We start from the raw sequence: 14,127 nt of genomic DNA, 5'->3' as shown, positions 1-14,127 counted from the left end.
TCAGGCCGGAGCTGCCTCTCTGTCCGGAGCTGCCTCTCTGTCCGGACTGCCCTTCAGTCCGGAGCTACCTCTCTGTCCTGACTACTCTCTCCTGAGCTACCCTCTGTTCCTGAGCTACCTCTCTGTCCTGAGCTACCTCTCTGTCCTGAGCTACCTCTCTGTCCTGAGCTGTCTCCTCAATCTAGTGGGACCTTGGTGAAGTTCCTAGACCAGGGTCGGGGCGAAGGTCGCCACTCAAAGGACGCTAGAGAGGGGGACAAAGACAATGGTGGAGTGGTGGCCTCGTCCTGCGCCGGAGCCGCCACCGCGACAGATGCACACCCAGACCCTCCCCTAGAGTTTTAGGGGGTGCGTTTGGAGTCCACACCTCAGGAGGGGGTACTGTCACGTTCTGACCATAGTTCTTGTGTGTTTTGCTTGTTTTAGTGTGGTTCAGGACCGTGAGCTGGGTGGGCATTCTATGTTGTGTGTCTAGTTTGTCTGTTTCTATGTTTGGCCTAATATGGTTCTCAATCAGAGGCAGATGTTTTGTGTTGTCTCTGATTGGGAATCATATATAGGTGGCTTGTTTTGTGTTGGGGATTGTGGGTGGTTGTTTCCTGTCTCTGTGTTTTCTCTGCAYCAGATAGGGCTGTATCGGTAAGCCACGTTTGTTATTTTGTAAGTGTTCACGTTTTCGTGTTGTTGATTAAAATCATGTTGAACACGAGCWACGCTGCGTCTTGGTCCGATCCCTGCTACACCTCCTCTTCAGATGAAGAGGAGGAAGGCTGCCGTTACAGCTTGAGTTAAAAAAATATATAATATGGTCTGAGAAGAACAATATTGGCAGGCCAGGCATATAGCCAATATGCAGTGATAATGTATTAGGCCTACTGCACAAACCTCATTCCTACAGAACTGTTTTTATTAGGTTAATGTTCAATTTTTAAGTCATGTTTTTTTTTTTAAATCTGAGGTAGATCTCGGCTTGCTTTTTGACTACGAAAGTGATCTTGACTCAGAAAAGGTTGGTGACCACTGCTCTAGCTCWTCACTCCCCTCTCTTCCTCCTCACTCTCTCCAGCTCAGCCCCAGTGTCTGAGCGATGAATGAGAAGATGTGCGTATCCTCCAGGATTGCCTTAGTGGTAGGCTTTCCTGCCCCGTGCCCACTGCGGGTGTCTACCCGGACCATAAGAGGCTGGGCCTGCCCGGGGCTGTTGCCCACACCGTGCTGCAGTGTGGCACAGTACTTCAGGGTGTGGAGGGGCACCACCCGGTCGTCATGGTCACCAGTCAGTAGGAGCATGGCAGGGTAGGCAGCGCCAATGTRAGGGGGAGGGGGGAGGTTGTGGAGAGGGGAGTATCTGAGGGTGAGTGGAGGGAGAGAGAGAGAATTGAGTTCTACCAAATATTTATTGTACAAATTACATGCAGAGCTACAATGTGGCGTCCAATGCATTTGTGTTTATGTTCAGTATGTGTTGTATGTTTAGTGTGTGTGTGTGATTTGAGTATGCCAGACTTACTTGATGAGCCATTTGAACTGCTCAGGGTGGTCTGCACAGCCGTAGTCAGTGGTCCAGGCGTGGCCGATGGTAAACTTGTGGAACTTGAGCATGTCCATCACCCCAACCTTAGCCACAGCACAGCCAAACAGGTCTGGACACTGATTCACACACGCCGCTGGGTTTGAAAGTGTGTGTGTGTGTGTGTGAGAGAGAGAGAGATAGAAAGACATGTCTTACACTTGTTATATGATTAATGACACTTCTAAAACATACCCGACTCACTCTTTGGCAAGTACACACACACACACACACCAACATCCAATCTTTCCTAAATGGCCATAGACACCAGTAGGATAGTAAAACGTTTGCCTGCCGACAGTACTTAGCACCTCTGAACAGTGTGACTGGCTCATACATACGAAAAAAATCCCTATTATTATTTTTTTAATTAAATAAAAACCTCCAAGTGGGGGTTTGTGCTCTCTGATTGGCTCAAAGTGAAGTTGTTTGCCACTGACAAGCAATCGGTAAGTTCATCACCACCAGGTCGGCATGCAACAGGTACCGCTTTTGTTCTTGCAAGAGAAAGAACAGGTGTGATTAAATACCTATCGGCAGTCTATCGGCTGTGAGGTTCTCGATGCGTTTCATGAGAGAGAGAGAGACCTGTCTTACACTTAAACATACCCGACTCACTCTTTGACAAGCACACACACGCACACACACACACACACACACACACACACACACACACACACACACACACACACACACACACACACACACACACACACTACAGCAACATCCAATCTTTCCTAAATAGCCACTTAAAATAAGGAAGTACTCTTCAGTTGGATTTGTACAATGCAATATGGTTGGCGGTCTTTTTAAATGATGTAGCTAACTACTGTTTAATGTGCTGTCTAATCACTGAATTAATTGCAGCTAATTAGATAAATACTATTTGATGGACTTTACATTAACAATTATACTGAAGATATAAAACATTTAAAGAGAATGCGGTTATGATTGACCGAACTAGGAGACCATTTAGAAAGATGGCCTTAAACGCCATCCCCTCTCCATACCTACGAGCAGTCCCCCGTTGGAGGCGCCGTTGATGGCTATGCGGCTGGCTGTGGTGTAGTTCTCCTGGATCAGATACTCTGCTGCACACCGGAAGTCATCAAAGCAATTCTGCTTGTTCCCCAGGGCACCACCTAGACAGAAGAAGGAATTMAACTCTAGACGGGATACTGCCATAGTCCATAGATAACATGCCATTTAGYAGACACTTTTACGCACTATCCTGGCCATGCAAGCGCCATGCTCTGACAACTGAGTTACAGAGAGACTGGGTCCGAGTATCAATAGTCATAGCTACAAGTTTCCATTGCTAGTTTCCATTGCTCATCGTATCCCCCCCCCCAAGCATAACAGGTGAAGGCAAAACAGTGGAAAGCTGTGCTAGTGAATATAAAACTAGCGAATCACAGTCCGTAGGTTTAACATACTGTTGCTGTATTTAACCTATTTCTATGTGTCTTTAGGTGGGGAAGATACAGTACCTTTGTGCCAGGTCTGTCCGTACTCCCCTCCTCCTCTGATGTTGGCTACAGCCAGGATTCCCCCCAGGTGTCTGACAAACAGCAGGTACGGAACCCTGACAGAGCGAGAGAGACAGCGAGGGGAGGGGTGATGGACAGGTGTCACTCAAATCACACCGACTCAGAATACAGGTCACTTGGATGAATTCTATACTTGTGAATTCCTGGAGGGGAAATTTACATAATGTTCTGTTGGAGGTCTATGCGTTGTGATACTAACTTGTAGTATGGTTGGATAGAGTGCTCAAAGCCTCCGTATCCGTACAGGAAGACAGGATGTGATCCGTCCTTCTTAAGACCCCGGGCGTGCACCAGGAACATGGGGATTTTAGTTCCATCCTTACTGGGGTAAAACACCTGAAACACACAGCAATGTTGTCATACTGAGAGTGTCAAGATACTGTTAAGTTGTTACTGTAAGTAGTTGTAATCTGCTGTTGTCTTACCTGGTTGGTTTCATAGTCCTCCTGTTGGATACCCTTCACATCCACCTGTCTGAACACTGTGGGTTCTGGAGACGCCTGGCTCAGGTCACAGTGGTAGATCACACCTGGGAGGGACACGACACATAGGGGTTAGAGGTCCTGGAGAGGTCAAAGGTTATAGATAATAAGGACGTTGGCAGGGAGGGCACCCAAACCGTAGTATTGAAAGCTAGTCTTCCTTTGTGTTGAATGTAAGCCACTCCATACTAACAGTGTGAATATTAACCCTAATGAATCATAATTAAGTGAAAAGGCAAGGAGGTGTAAACACATCAGGTTATGCCAATGAAAATCCCATATCCTTTTCATGTCTAACACCACAAAATAAGTTGAGTATCCCCTAGGAGACAGTCCAGTACCTGGCGTGGTGAAGGAGGTGAACTTGTAGAAGAAGTCAGAGTGTTTCTTCTTACAGCTGAGGCCCACCACAGTGCCCACGTCCAGAGGCAGATCTCTGACCAGACCACCAGTGGACAGCTCATACAACTGCAGGATGTCCTTCACGTCATGGACATAGTTGACCAGCAGGTGGAGCTGGTTCACACAGGCCACGGAGCCTATAAGCAAGACAGAGAATTCTTACATGTAGCCTACTTGGGTTCCTTCTGAGCATATCAACACGTCTAGAATCGGTTATTTCTGTTTAAAACTTGAACCATTGGCAGCTAAATAATGAAACTGGCCTTGGATTATAAGGAAGGCATAACGCACCAATAACCTGACATATATAGGATCCAATTTCATGGCAAATTATTGCAAGGGGGATGCAATTTCTGTTTTGTTTTACAATGTTGAAGTATACTGTGTTAGGTATTCTTCACAGGCTGTTCTTTCTCTTGTCCAATAGACGGCAGTCTGCTTTCCGTAACTGTAGTACAGCATGGGACACAGACTTCCTGTTAACTCCTTTCCCCTCTCAAATGGACTTTGTCTAAGATACAGAAACTACACCGGATATTCTAGTATAGGGAGTTCAACCAAAATGAAGAAGTGCAATGCTAGTCAGTCAAGTCGAGTATAAATAGAACAAATGTCAATAATGTAGCTTGAATTTGCTGATTTCCAAGAGTGTGCGTGTGTACAGCACATGCTGTTAACATTATACTCATGTGTGTGTATTGTTCTAGGAATGGAGAGAGAGAGAGAGAGAGAGCCACACACCCACGGCCCTTAATACACTGAGCATACATCGCAAACCACCTGGTATAACCTCCTAAAACCTCCAAAGCTCACCCTCAACCACAGATACGGCAGTAAACATCTGTGGCCCCACTTCCAGTCCTGATTAAAATCTCTCAGCTAACAGAATGATAGGCAGATGACACACCACTGCTCTAATGATATTAGTCAATATGGTACCAATATGGTTTGGTGAAGAACATCCTTGTGGTATGTAAAAGGGATAAACTTTAAATGAGAAGTAACTCACATATGACATGTTCCTGCCCGACTACATTGAAGACGCGTGCCAGCTCTTACAATGCCTGGAAGTATCTTATGAACTAGGGCTGACAAAATTGCTTGCTACGTCACAAACATCTTGCAGGTGTTAGATTTAAAACGTGATTCATTGAGACAAAGTTCCCGTACTTGCAAAGTTGCATGCTATGACGAAAGTGGGTTAACCAAGACCAAGAAGTTCCCACTCACTGTGGTTGATAGACTGACACATACACATTCAAATCTAAAAAGTGAAACTTGGCAAGTAGCCTGACCATACTAAACTTATTTTAGCTCCTTTAGTCCAGCGGTCTCCAACCCTGTTCCTGGATACTCACACAGAAACTCACATTTTAGTTTCAGCCCAACACGAAAAACACATTTGGCTTATCCCCATCATCATGATTAGGTCATTAGGTCATATCAGTTGTTTTAGTGGTGGGCTGGAACAAAATCCAAAATCAGCTACACTCTGTAGCTCTCCAGAACCAGGGTTGGATACCACTGCTCAGGTTTCTCTTACCCAGGACGTCCTTGTCGTGCTGGGGTAGAAGGGTCCTCCAGTGCTCCTTGTTTGGTTTCTCCAGGTCAATGTTGATCAGGCAGTAGCGAGGGGCATCCAGGTTGGTGCGGAAGGTGAACACACTACCCTCGTTGGTGATGTAAGAGTACTGCGCCTCAAAGTTATCCACCAGCTTCACCCAAGGCAGCAGGCCTATAAGTACAGATGCAGTCAAATATATTGGCACACATGCAATATACAAGTGAGTGCAATGGAGCAGAATGTAGTTGAATGGCTATATTTACCCTGTAGGAAACTTACCACAGGTGAGATAAAGTACGAGTAAATGACAATCCCTTTCCTCCAACCACATTAACTTGTGAATAATTTAGTACAGGCCAGTTTTTACTTTGAAGTGAAAAATCTCATTCAGTTTTGATTTATTTTTCTTGGTCCTGTGCAGTTGGAAATCAAATACCAAATGTTTTACATTTATTTTGGAAGAAATAGTGAATCGTGCAAATATATTTGACTGCATCTGTACAGGACAATGAGAGCTAGTATTGAGACCCACCTATGATGTCAGGTATTCATACAGGGTCTGATTAAAATGGTAGGGACAGACCTGTGATGCCATTGAGTAGCTTCTCCAGGTYACAGTACCACAGCTGGTTGACTGGCTCACAGCCCTCTGTGATGTTGAGCACTGCATACCTGCCGTCATCCGACACCTGAAGAGAAGGAAGATGGAGAGACAGAGAGAGTAAGATTGTGAGAGAGGGGGACAAGGAGGGTGAGTGAGAAATACAAATGATTTGACACTTTACTACTAGCTGATGCTATCCCTACATTAACAATGCAAGTCATTACTTACAAACTGAGATCAAAAGATCGATCCGGGATTGAGAAAGAGTCAAACAAGGTGGAGGAGAGAAGTGAGGGAGATGAGAAAAAGAGTGACAGTGTACCAGCAGTAGATTCATATGGAGAATGTGGTGGACAACAGGTGAGAAATGTAAAGAAAAACCATTCTCTTTAGACTCACTGTTACTCCACTGTGCCATTTTGGATGGTCAGGAAACTCAGCCACCAGGATGTCCTCTGATTGGTTGGTGCCGATCACATGGTAGTAGAGTTTCTGATTGAGGTTGGATGTGGTCTCTGTGCCTGTGGAGCAATGCAGAAAGCTGTGTGTTTTTCAACGTGTCTGTGCACTTGTACAGTAGGTTCAGTGCATTCAGAAAGTATTCAGACCCCTTCCCTTTTTGCACATTTTGTTACGTTACAGCTTTATTCTAAAATGGGTAAAAAAAAAAAAAATCCTCATCAATCTACACACAATACCCAATAATGGCAAAGTGAAAACAGGTTTTAAGAAATGTTTGCAAATGTATTAAATGTAAAAAACGAATTATTGACATAACTATTCAGGCCCTTTGTTTTCAGACTCGAAATTGAGCTCAGGTGCATCCTGTTTCGAATGATCATTCTTACGATGTTTCTTTCTACAACTTGGAGACCACCTGTGGTAAATTCAATTGATTGGGCATGATTTGGAAAGGCACACACCTGTCTATATAAAAAGGTCCCACAGTTGACAATGCATGTCAAAGAAAAAGATAAGCCATGAAGTCGAAGGAATTGTCCATTGAGCTCCGAGACAGGATCGTATAAGAGGCACAGATCTGGGGAAGGGTACCAAAAAATCGCTGCAGCATTGAAGGTCCCCAAGAAGACAGTGGCCTCCATCATTCTTAAATGGAAGAAGTTTGGAACCACCAAGAGTCTTCCTAGAGCTAGCCGCCCGGCCAAACTGAGCAGTTGGGGGAGAAGGGCCTTGGTCAGGGAAGTGAACAAGAACCCAATGGTTTCTCTGACAGAGCTCTAGAGTTCCTCTGTGGAGATGGGAGAACCTTCAAGAAGGACAACGATCTGATGAAACCAAGATTGAACTCTTTGGTCTGAATGCCAAGCGACACGTCTGGAGGAAACCTGGCACCATTCCTAGGGTGAAGCATGGTGGTGGCGGCATCATGCTGTGGGAATGTTTTTCAGAGGCAGGGACAGGGAGACTAGTCCGGATCGAGGGAAAGATGAACGGAGCAAGGTACAGAGAGATCCTTGATGAAAACCTGCTCCAGAGCGCTCAGGACCTCAGACTGGGGCGAAGGTTCACCTTCCAACAGGACAATGACTCTAAGCACACAGCCAAGACAACGCCGGAGGTGGCTTCGGGACAAGTCTCTGAATGTCCTTGAGTGGCCCAGCCAGAGCCCGGACTTGAACCCGATTGAACATCTCTGGAAAAACCTGACAGAGCTTGAGAGGATCTGCAGAGAAGAATGGGAGCAACTCCCCAAATACAGGTGTGCCAAGCTTGTAGCGTCATACCCAAGAAGACTCAAGGCTGTAATCACTGCCAAAGGTGCTTCAACAAAGTATTGAGTAAAGGGTCTGAATTCCTATGTAAAAGTGATATTTCAATTTTTGCTTTGTCATTATGGGGTATTGTGTGGGGCGCTTGTCAGAGGAGTGATCAGGAAAAACTATTTAATACATTTTAGAATAAGGCTGTAACGTAACAATGTGCAAAAAGTCAAGATGTCTGAATACTTTCTGAATGCAATGTATACTATGTTGTACTGTATACAGTAGATTTCATGTGTGTGTGTGTGTGTGTCTCACCATCAGCCTTGCCGTCCTGCCGGGGGTAACAATTATAAAACACCCCACGGGCATCGTGGGTCCAGGCCAGGCAGCTGAACTTCACCCTGTCCAGGACATCAGGCAGCGTCACGAGGTCATCAGCCTTCAGGAAGTACACCGTCACCCAGTCGGAGCCACCGGAGCTCAGGCCATACGCAAAGTACTCGCACTCCTCTGACAAGCGCCCCACTGAAAGGAGAAGGAGAGCGAGGCAAGGAGAGAGGAAAAGGAAAAAATAGATATTACATTGTGTGATGTATCATGTAAAGTGGGCCTATCATTTGTGTTAATTAGTAATATACTCCACCTTTGTCACAGCGATAAAATCTAATAACAGAATAGAAATGTCAATTGCTTGACAAGAGAGGAGGAGGAATTGTGAGGACTCAGGGTTGAGACATACACACAAACACACTATAAAACGTTGTGTTACAGTAATCAGCTCACTCTTCAAGGCTACAGTCCCATCCGCAGACAGTGTGTTTGGGTCAAAGAAGACTGTGGCCGGTCCGTCCAGAGAGTCCTGCACATAGAGCGCATCCTGGTTCTGCAGGCCCTGGTTATGGGAGTAGAAATACCTATGGACCGAGGAAACTAGTTATATTTGTTCTACCATGGAGAGCATCAGACACACATACAGTGCCTTCAGAAAGTATACCCCTTGATTTATTCCACATTTTGTTATGTTACAGCCTGAATTTAAAAAATGAAATAGACACATTATGACAAAGTGAAAACATTTTGTTAGCAGGTGTATTGAAAATGAAATTCTGAAAACTCATTTACGTAAGTATTCTCACCCGAGTCAATACTTTGTAGAAGCACCGTTGGCGGTGATTACAGCTTTGAGTCGTCTTGGGTGTGTCTGTACCAGCTTTGCACATCTGGATTTGCAGATTTTATCAAGCTCTTAAGTTAGATGGGAGCAGCAATCTTCAAGTCTTTCTACAGATTTTCAATGGGATTCAAGTCTGGGCTTTGGCTGGGCCACTCAAGGACTTTCACATTCTTGTTCTGAAGCCATTCCAGCATTTATTTGACTGTATGCTTGGGGTCATTGTCCTGTTGGAATGTAAATCTTTGCCCCAGTCTAAGGTAGCTTGCACTCTGAAGCAGGTTCTCGTCAAGGATTTTCCTGCATTTGGCTCCATTCATTGTTCCCTCTAGCCCTACCAGTCTTCCAGTCCCTGCCACTGAAAAACATCCCCATAGCATGATGCTGCCACCACCATGCTTCACGGTAGGTTTGGTGTTAGACAGGTGTTAGACAGGTGATGCCTGGTTTTCTCTAGACATAGCGGTTTGCGTTGTCGTCTCATCAGACCACAKAATCTTTTGCCTTATGCTCGCAGTGCCTTTCACATGCCTTTTTGCAAACTCCAGGCGTGCCGTTATGTGCCTTTTTCTCAGGAGTTGCTTCAGTCGGCCCACTCACCTATAAAACCCAGATTGGTGAAGTGCTGTAGAGACTGTTGTTCTTCTGGCAGGTACTCCCATCTCAACCAAAGAACTCTGTCATTCCGTCAGTGGTCAATGGGTTCTTGGTCTCCTCCCTGACCATGGTCCTTCTTCCCCGGTTGCTCAGTTTGGTCAGAAAGCCAGCTTTAGGGAGAGTCTGGGTAGTGCCAAGGCTGAGGAGTAAGTTCCACACATGCAGGTATTGCATAGTTCTCTCTTTTTGTGCATTTTCTTGTAAATAAGTGTGCAGGCTTTTGTTCCAGCTCAGCACTGAATCCTTTTGATTAGTCCTTAAACTGCTTTCTAACCGGTTTCCTCTCTTGTAGGGGCAGCTGTATTTTAGTTCCTAATATGTTTATTTCACATAGAGAACGATAGAGGCCTTTAGTGTGCAAAAGGCCGTATGAGCATGGACAGGACCATGGAGGGCTTCCACCATTTTAATGTAGTCAACTGGGTGGGACTTCCAACTTCATTGGCTGATCCCTCCTGGTGACAAAGATGAGTCCTCTATCTCTATGTGGGTTCCTCTCTTGTAGGAGCAGTTGTAGTGATGGGCTATCTGAAGGCTTTGGTGCTTTCACCAAATTGTGCCAAAAAACGGTTGATTACCTGGAGCAGTTGGAAATCTCGCTCATGGCACCATGCTCCATGTGCTTTCCTACAACGCAGCTAAAAACCACGCCGCGCTCACAGGAAAACACACTGCAGCTCCAAATTTGCTCCATTAATTAAAATCACAATTTAATCATCTATTTTGTGACTACCTGGACCTACCAATTTCTTTTTAAGTATTGAAACCAAACCATATGGATTTGAATGAAAATTATTTGAATAAGCATGAAAATGTGACTGTAAGAAGCGGACATAATTTCAAAATAGGTTACATGTCATATTAAACAGCATATAAACAATCTAAATAGGTCAGGAGCCAGACAGGGAGCGTGAGAAGGAATGATAATTAATTATTTAGGTTATATTATTGCAATTATTTCAAGGCTATAGCAAGTGGTGTAAAGTACTTAAGTAAAAATACTTGAAAGTACTACTTAAGTAGTTTTTTGGGGGTATCTGTACTTTACTATTTATATTTTTTACAGTCTTTTACTTTACTAAATTCCTAAAGAAAATTGTATACTTTTTACTCAATACATTTTCCTTGACACCCAAACGTACTTGTTACATTTTGAATGCTTTGCAGGAAATTCACACACTTATCAAGAGAACATCCCTGGTCATCCCTACTGCCTCTGATCTGACGGACTCACTAAACACATGCTTCGTCCGTAAATTAAAATAAAATAAGAAAATGGTCTGGTTTGCTTAATATAAGGAATTTTATATTATTTACACTTTTTTTCTTTGGATACTTAAGTATATTTTAGCAATTACATTTACTTTTGATACTTAAGTATATTTCAAACCAAATACTTTTAGACTTTTACTCAAGTAGTATTTTACTGGGTGACTTACTTTTACTTGAGTCATTTTCTATTAAGGTATCTTTACTTTTACTCAAGTATGAGAATTGGGTACTTTTTCCACCACTGGCTATAGYCTACAAAGAAATACATTGTGAAGCATTTGCGAGTGCGAGACAATAGGTTGGTAGGGACATAAAGCCCTCAGCATTTAAACAACATTTYGTTATATTAAATCATTATAGTCTATAACATGCGCAAATATTTTATWTATTTAACTAGGCAAGTCAGTTAAGAACAAATTCTTATTTACAGTGACGGCCAAACCCTAACGACGCTGGGCCAATTGTGCGCCGCCCTTTGGAACTCCGAAATACGGCCAGATTTGATACAGCCTGGAATCGAACCAGGGTCTGTAGTGACACCTCTAGCACTGAGATGCAGTGCCTTAGACTGCTGTGCCACTTGGGAGCTGTGACTTGCTTAGAATTAAAGACAAATTAAATGAAAAATTACTTATTAGTGCCTTTTGAATTTTTAAAATGAGACATGAGTTTGGCCAGTCTTTGTCTTCAGACTCATGCGATGGTGCCTGGAGAGACGGCCAGCAGTGGAGAATATCCTCTCCACACCTGCAGAGCCACTGGGGAAGCTAAACACCCTTTTGGCCTCTCTTGCCACTCTTTATTTTTCTATAGGTAGGCCTAAAGGTTTTTAGGCAAAATAACCCAATSAAAATGGAAAGCTCCTTGAATGTGAGAATATGCCAGACTCATTGATTTAGCACCTGTGTGTTATATTAGTTTCTTTTTRAAAATATTTCACTTCGCTAAAGCAAGGGGCTATAGCGGCACCCAAGTAGACCACAAATGTATGCTGGGGCGGGCATGCCCCGTGCTCGTGAAGTGAGCGCTACTGGATCGAAATTGAAGTGGGCGAGAAGGCAGACACTCCAGCCTTTGGGAATCTCGCTCCACCCCACTCCAGCTCAGCTCACATACTCTGCTCGGAGCTTCATTATCTGTTCACAATGCACATTAATGACATCTTCTGATCAGTAATAAATAGCAGCATGTTTTTAGCAAAACGCCTTGCCGCAGCGGTAAGTCGTTGGCTTTGGTAGCTTATAATCAATTGGAATACCAGGTTTGCATTTTACATTATGCCTCCATTTTTTGCCTTCAAGTTTACTATTTTTCAAAAACTGAATCTACAGTTTGCCATTATTTAAGATGCTGAAGATGGAAGCTATACTACATTTAAAAAATTATTTGAACAACTGCAGAAAAAAAAAAWTCTAAATAGGATTTGACCTCGTACCCTCACATCCTTGAAAGTACCATAGGTCTGTCTCTACCTGCTAAGTAGGTAGGTTAGGTAGCAATGGTAGTAGCAACAAACAATGACAGACATAATTGTTGTTTTTCTTCATAAAATGAGCTAAATAGGAYAGGTAAATCTCCCTTGTCTCACATACCCATAAAATACAGTATACAAYGATCAATGTCTTATACAGTACCAGTCGAAGGTTTGGACACACCTCCTTATCCAAGGGTTTTTCTTTAATCGTACTATTTTCTACATTGTAGAATAATAGTGAAGACATCAAAACTATGAAAWAACACATATGGAATCATGTAGTAACCMAAAARAAGTGAAACAAATCAAAARATATTTTAGATTCTTCAAAGTAGCCACCCTTTGCCTTGATGACAGCTTTGCACACTTTTGCCTTTCTCTCAACCAGCTTCATGAGGTAGTCACCTGGAATGCATTTCAATTAACAGGTGTGCCTTCCAGGTGTGCCTTCCACAAGTTAACTTGTGGAAATTCTTTCCTTCTTAATGCGTTTGAGCCAATCAGTTGTGTTGTGACAAGGTAGGGGTAGTATACAGAAAATAGCCCTATTTGGTAAAAGACCAAGTCCATATTATGGCAAGAACAGCTCAAATAAGCAAAGAGAAATGACAGTACATCATTACTTTAAGACATGAAGGTCAGTCAATCCAGACAATTTCAAGAACTTTGAACTTTTCTTCAAGTGCTGTCTTAAACTTCTTAGGGCTGCAATCCCGTTAACGGGATCGATATGACAACAGCCAGTGAAAGTGCAGGGCGCCAAATTCAAACAACAGAAATCTCATAATTAAAATTCCTCAAACATACAATTATTTCACACCATTTTAAAGATACACTTATTGTTAATCCCACCACAGTGTCCGATTTCAAAAAGGCTTTACAGCGAAAGCACCACAAACGATTATGTTCGGTCACCGCAAAATCACAGAAAAACACAGCCATTTTTCCAGCCAAAGACAGGAGTCACAAGTCACAAAAAGCAGAAAAAGAGATAAAATTAATCACTAACCTTTGATGATCTTCATCAGATGACACTCACCAGGACTTCATGTTACACAATACATATATGTTTTGTTCGATAAAGTTCATATTTATATCCAAAAACCTCAGTTTACATTTGCGCCATGTTCAGAATGCCTCCAAAATATCCGGAGAAATTGCAGAGAGCCACATCAAATAACAGAAATACTCATCATAAACTTTGATGAAAGATACATGTTTTACATAGAATTAAAGTAACTTGTTTCTTAATGGCAACCGCTGTGTCAGATTTCAAAAAAGCTTTACGGCAAAAGCACAATATTCAATTATCTGAGAACAGCGTTCAGCCACAAAAGGAAGCCATACAGTTACCACCAAATAGTGGAGTCAACAAAAGTTAAAAATAGCATTATAAATCTTCACTTACCTTTGCTAATCTTCGTCGGAATGCACTCCCAGGACTCCCACTTCACAAAGATGTTAGGTTTTGTTCGGTAATGTCCATCATTTATGTCCAAATAGCTACTCTTGTTAGCGCGTTTGGGAAACAACTCAAAGTCACGAAGCGCGTTCACTAAAGCAGACGAAATGTCAAAAAGTTCCGTAACAGTCAGTAGAAACATGTCAAAACGATGTATTGAATCAATCCTTTAGGATGTTTTTAACATTAATCTTC

General features: G+C 43.1%; 1 protein-coding gene across 1 annotated transcript in view; it reads right to left on the bottom strand.

The window, feature by feature from the left end:
• Positions 1-401: 401 nt before the first annotated feature.
• LOC111956237 (prolyl endopeptidase-like) overlaps positions 402-14,127 on the bottom strand; it is an 18,117-nt gene continuing 4,391 nt past the window's right edge. Inside the window, exons 4-15 of the mRNA XM_023976698.2 lie at positions 8,680-8,810; positions 8,212-8,421; positions 6,572-6,693; positions 6,152-6,257; positions 5,548-5,739; positions 3,944-4,141; positions 3,546-3,649; positions 3,320-3,456; positions 3,061-3,155; positions 2,581-2,712; positions 1,511-1,667; positions 402-1,348 (exon numbers count right to left, since the gene is read on the bottom strand). Coding sequence (XP_023832466.1) covers positions 1,054-1,348; positions 1,511-1,667; positions 2,581-2,712; positions 3,061-3,155; positions 3,320-3,456; positions 3,546-3,649; positions 3,944-4,141; positions 5,548-5,739; positions 6,152-6,257; positions 6,572-6,693; positions 8,212-8,421; positions 8,680-8,810 — 1,879 coding nt within the window. The 3' untranslated portion in view covers positions 402-1,053. The remainder of the gene's footprint in view (positions 1,349-1,510; positions 1,668-2,580; positions 2,713-3,060; positions 3,156-3,319; positions 3,457-3,545; positions 3,650-3,943; positions 4,142-5,547; positions 5,740-6,151; positions 6,258-6,571; positions 6,694-8,211; positions 8,422-8,679; positions 8,811-14,127) is intronic.

Source organism: Salvelinus sp. IW2-2015, linkage group LG31 (assembly GCF_002910315.2).
Source record: "Salvelinus sp. IW2-2015 linkage group LG31, ASM291031v2, whole genome shotgun sequence".
Lineage (NCBI taxonomy): Eukaryota > Metazoa > Chordata > Actinopteri > Salmoniformes > Salmonidae > Salvelinus > Salvelinus sp. IW2-2015.
The sequence above is the reverse complement of the archived record's forward strand: the minus strand, read 5'-3'. Positions and strand labels throughout refer to the sequence as shown.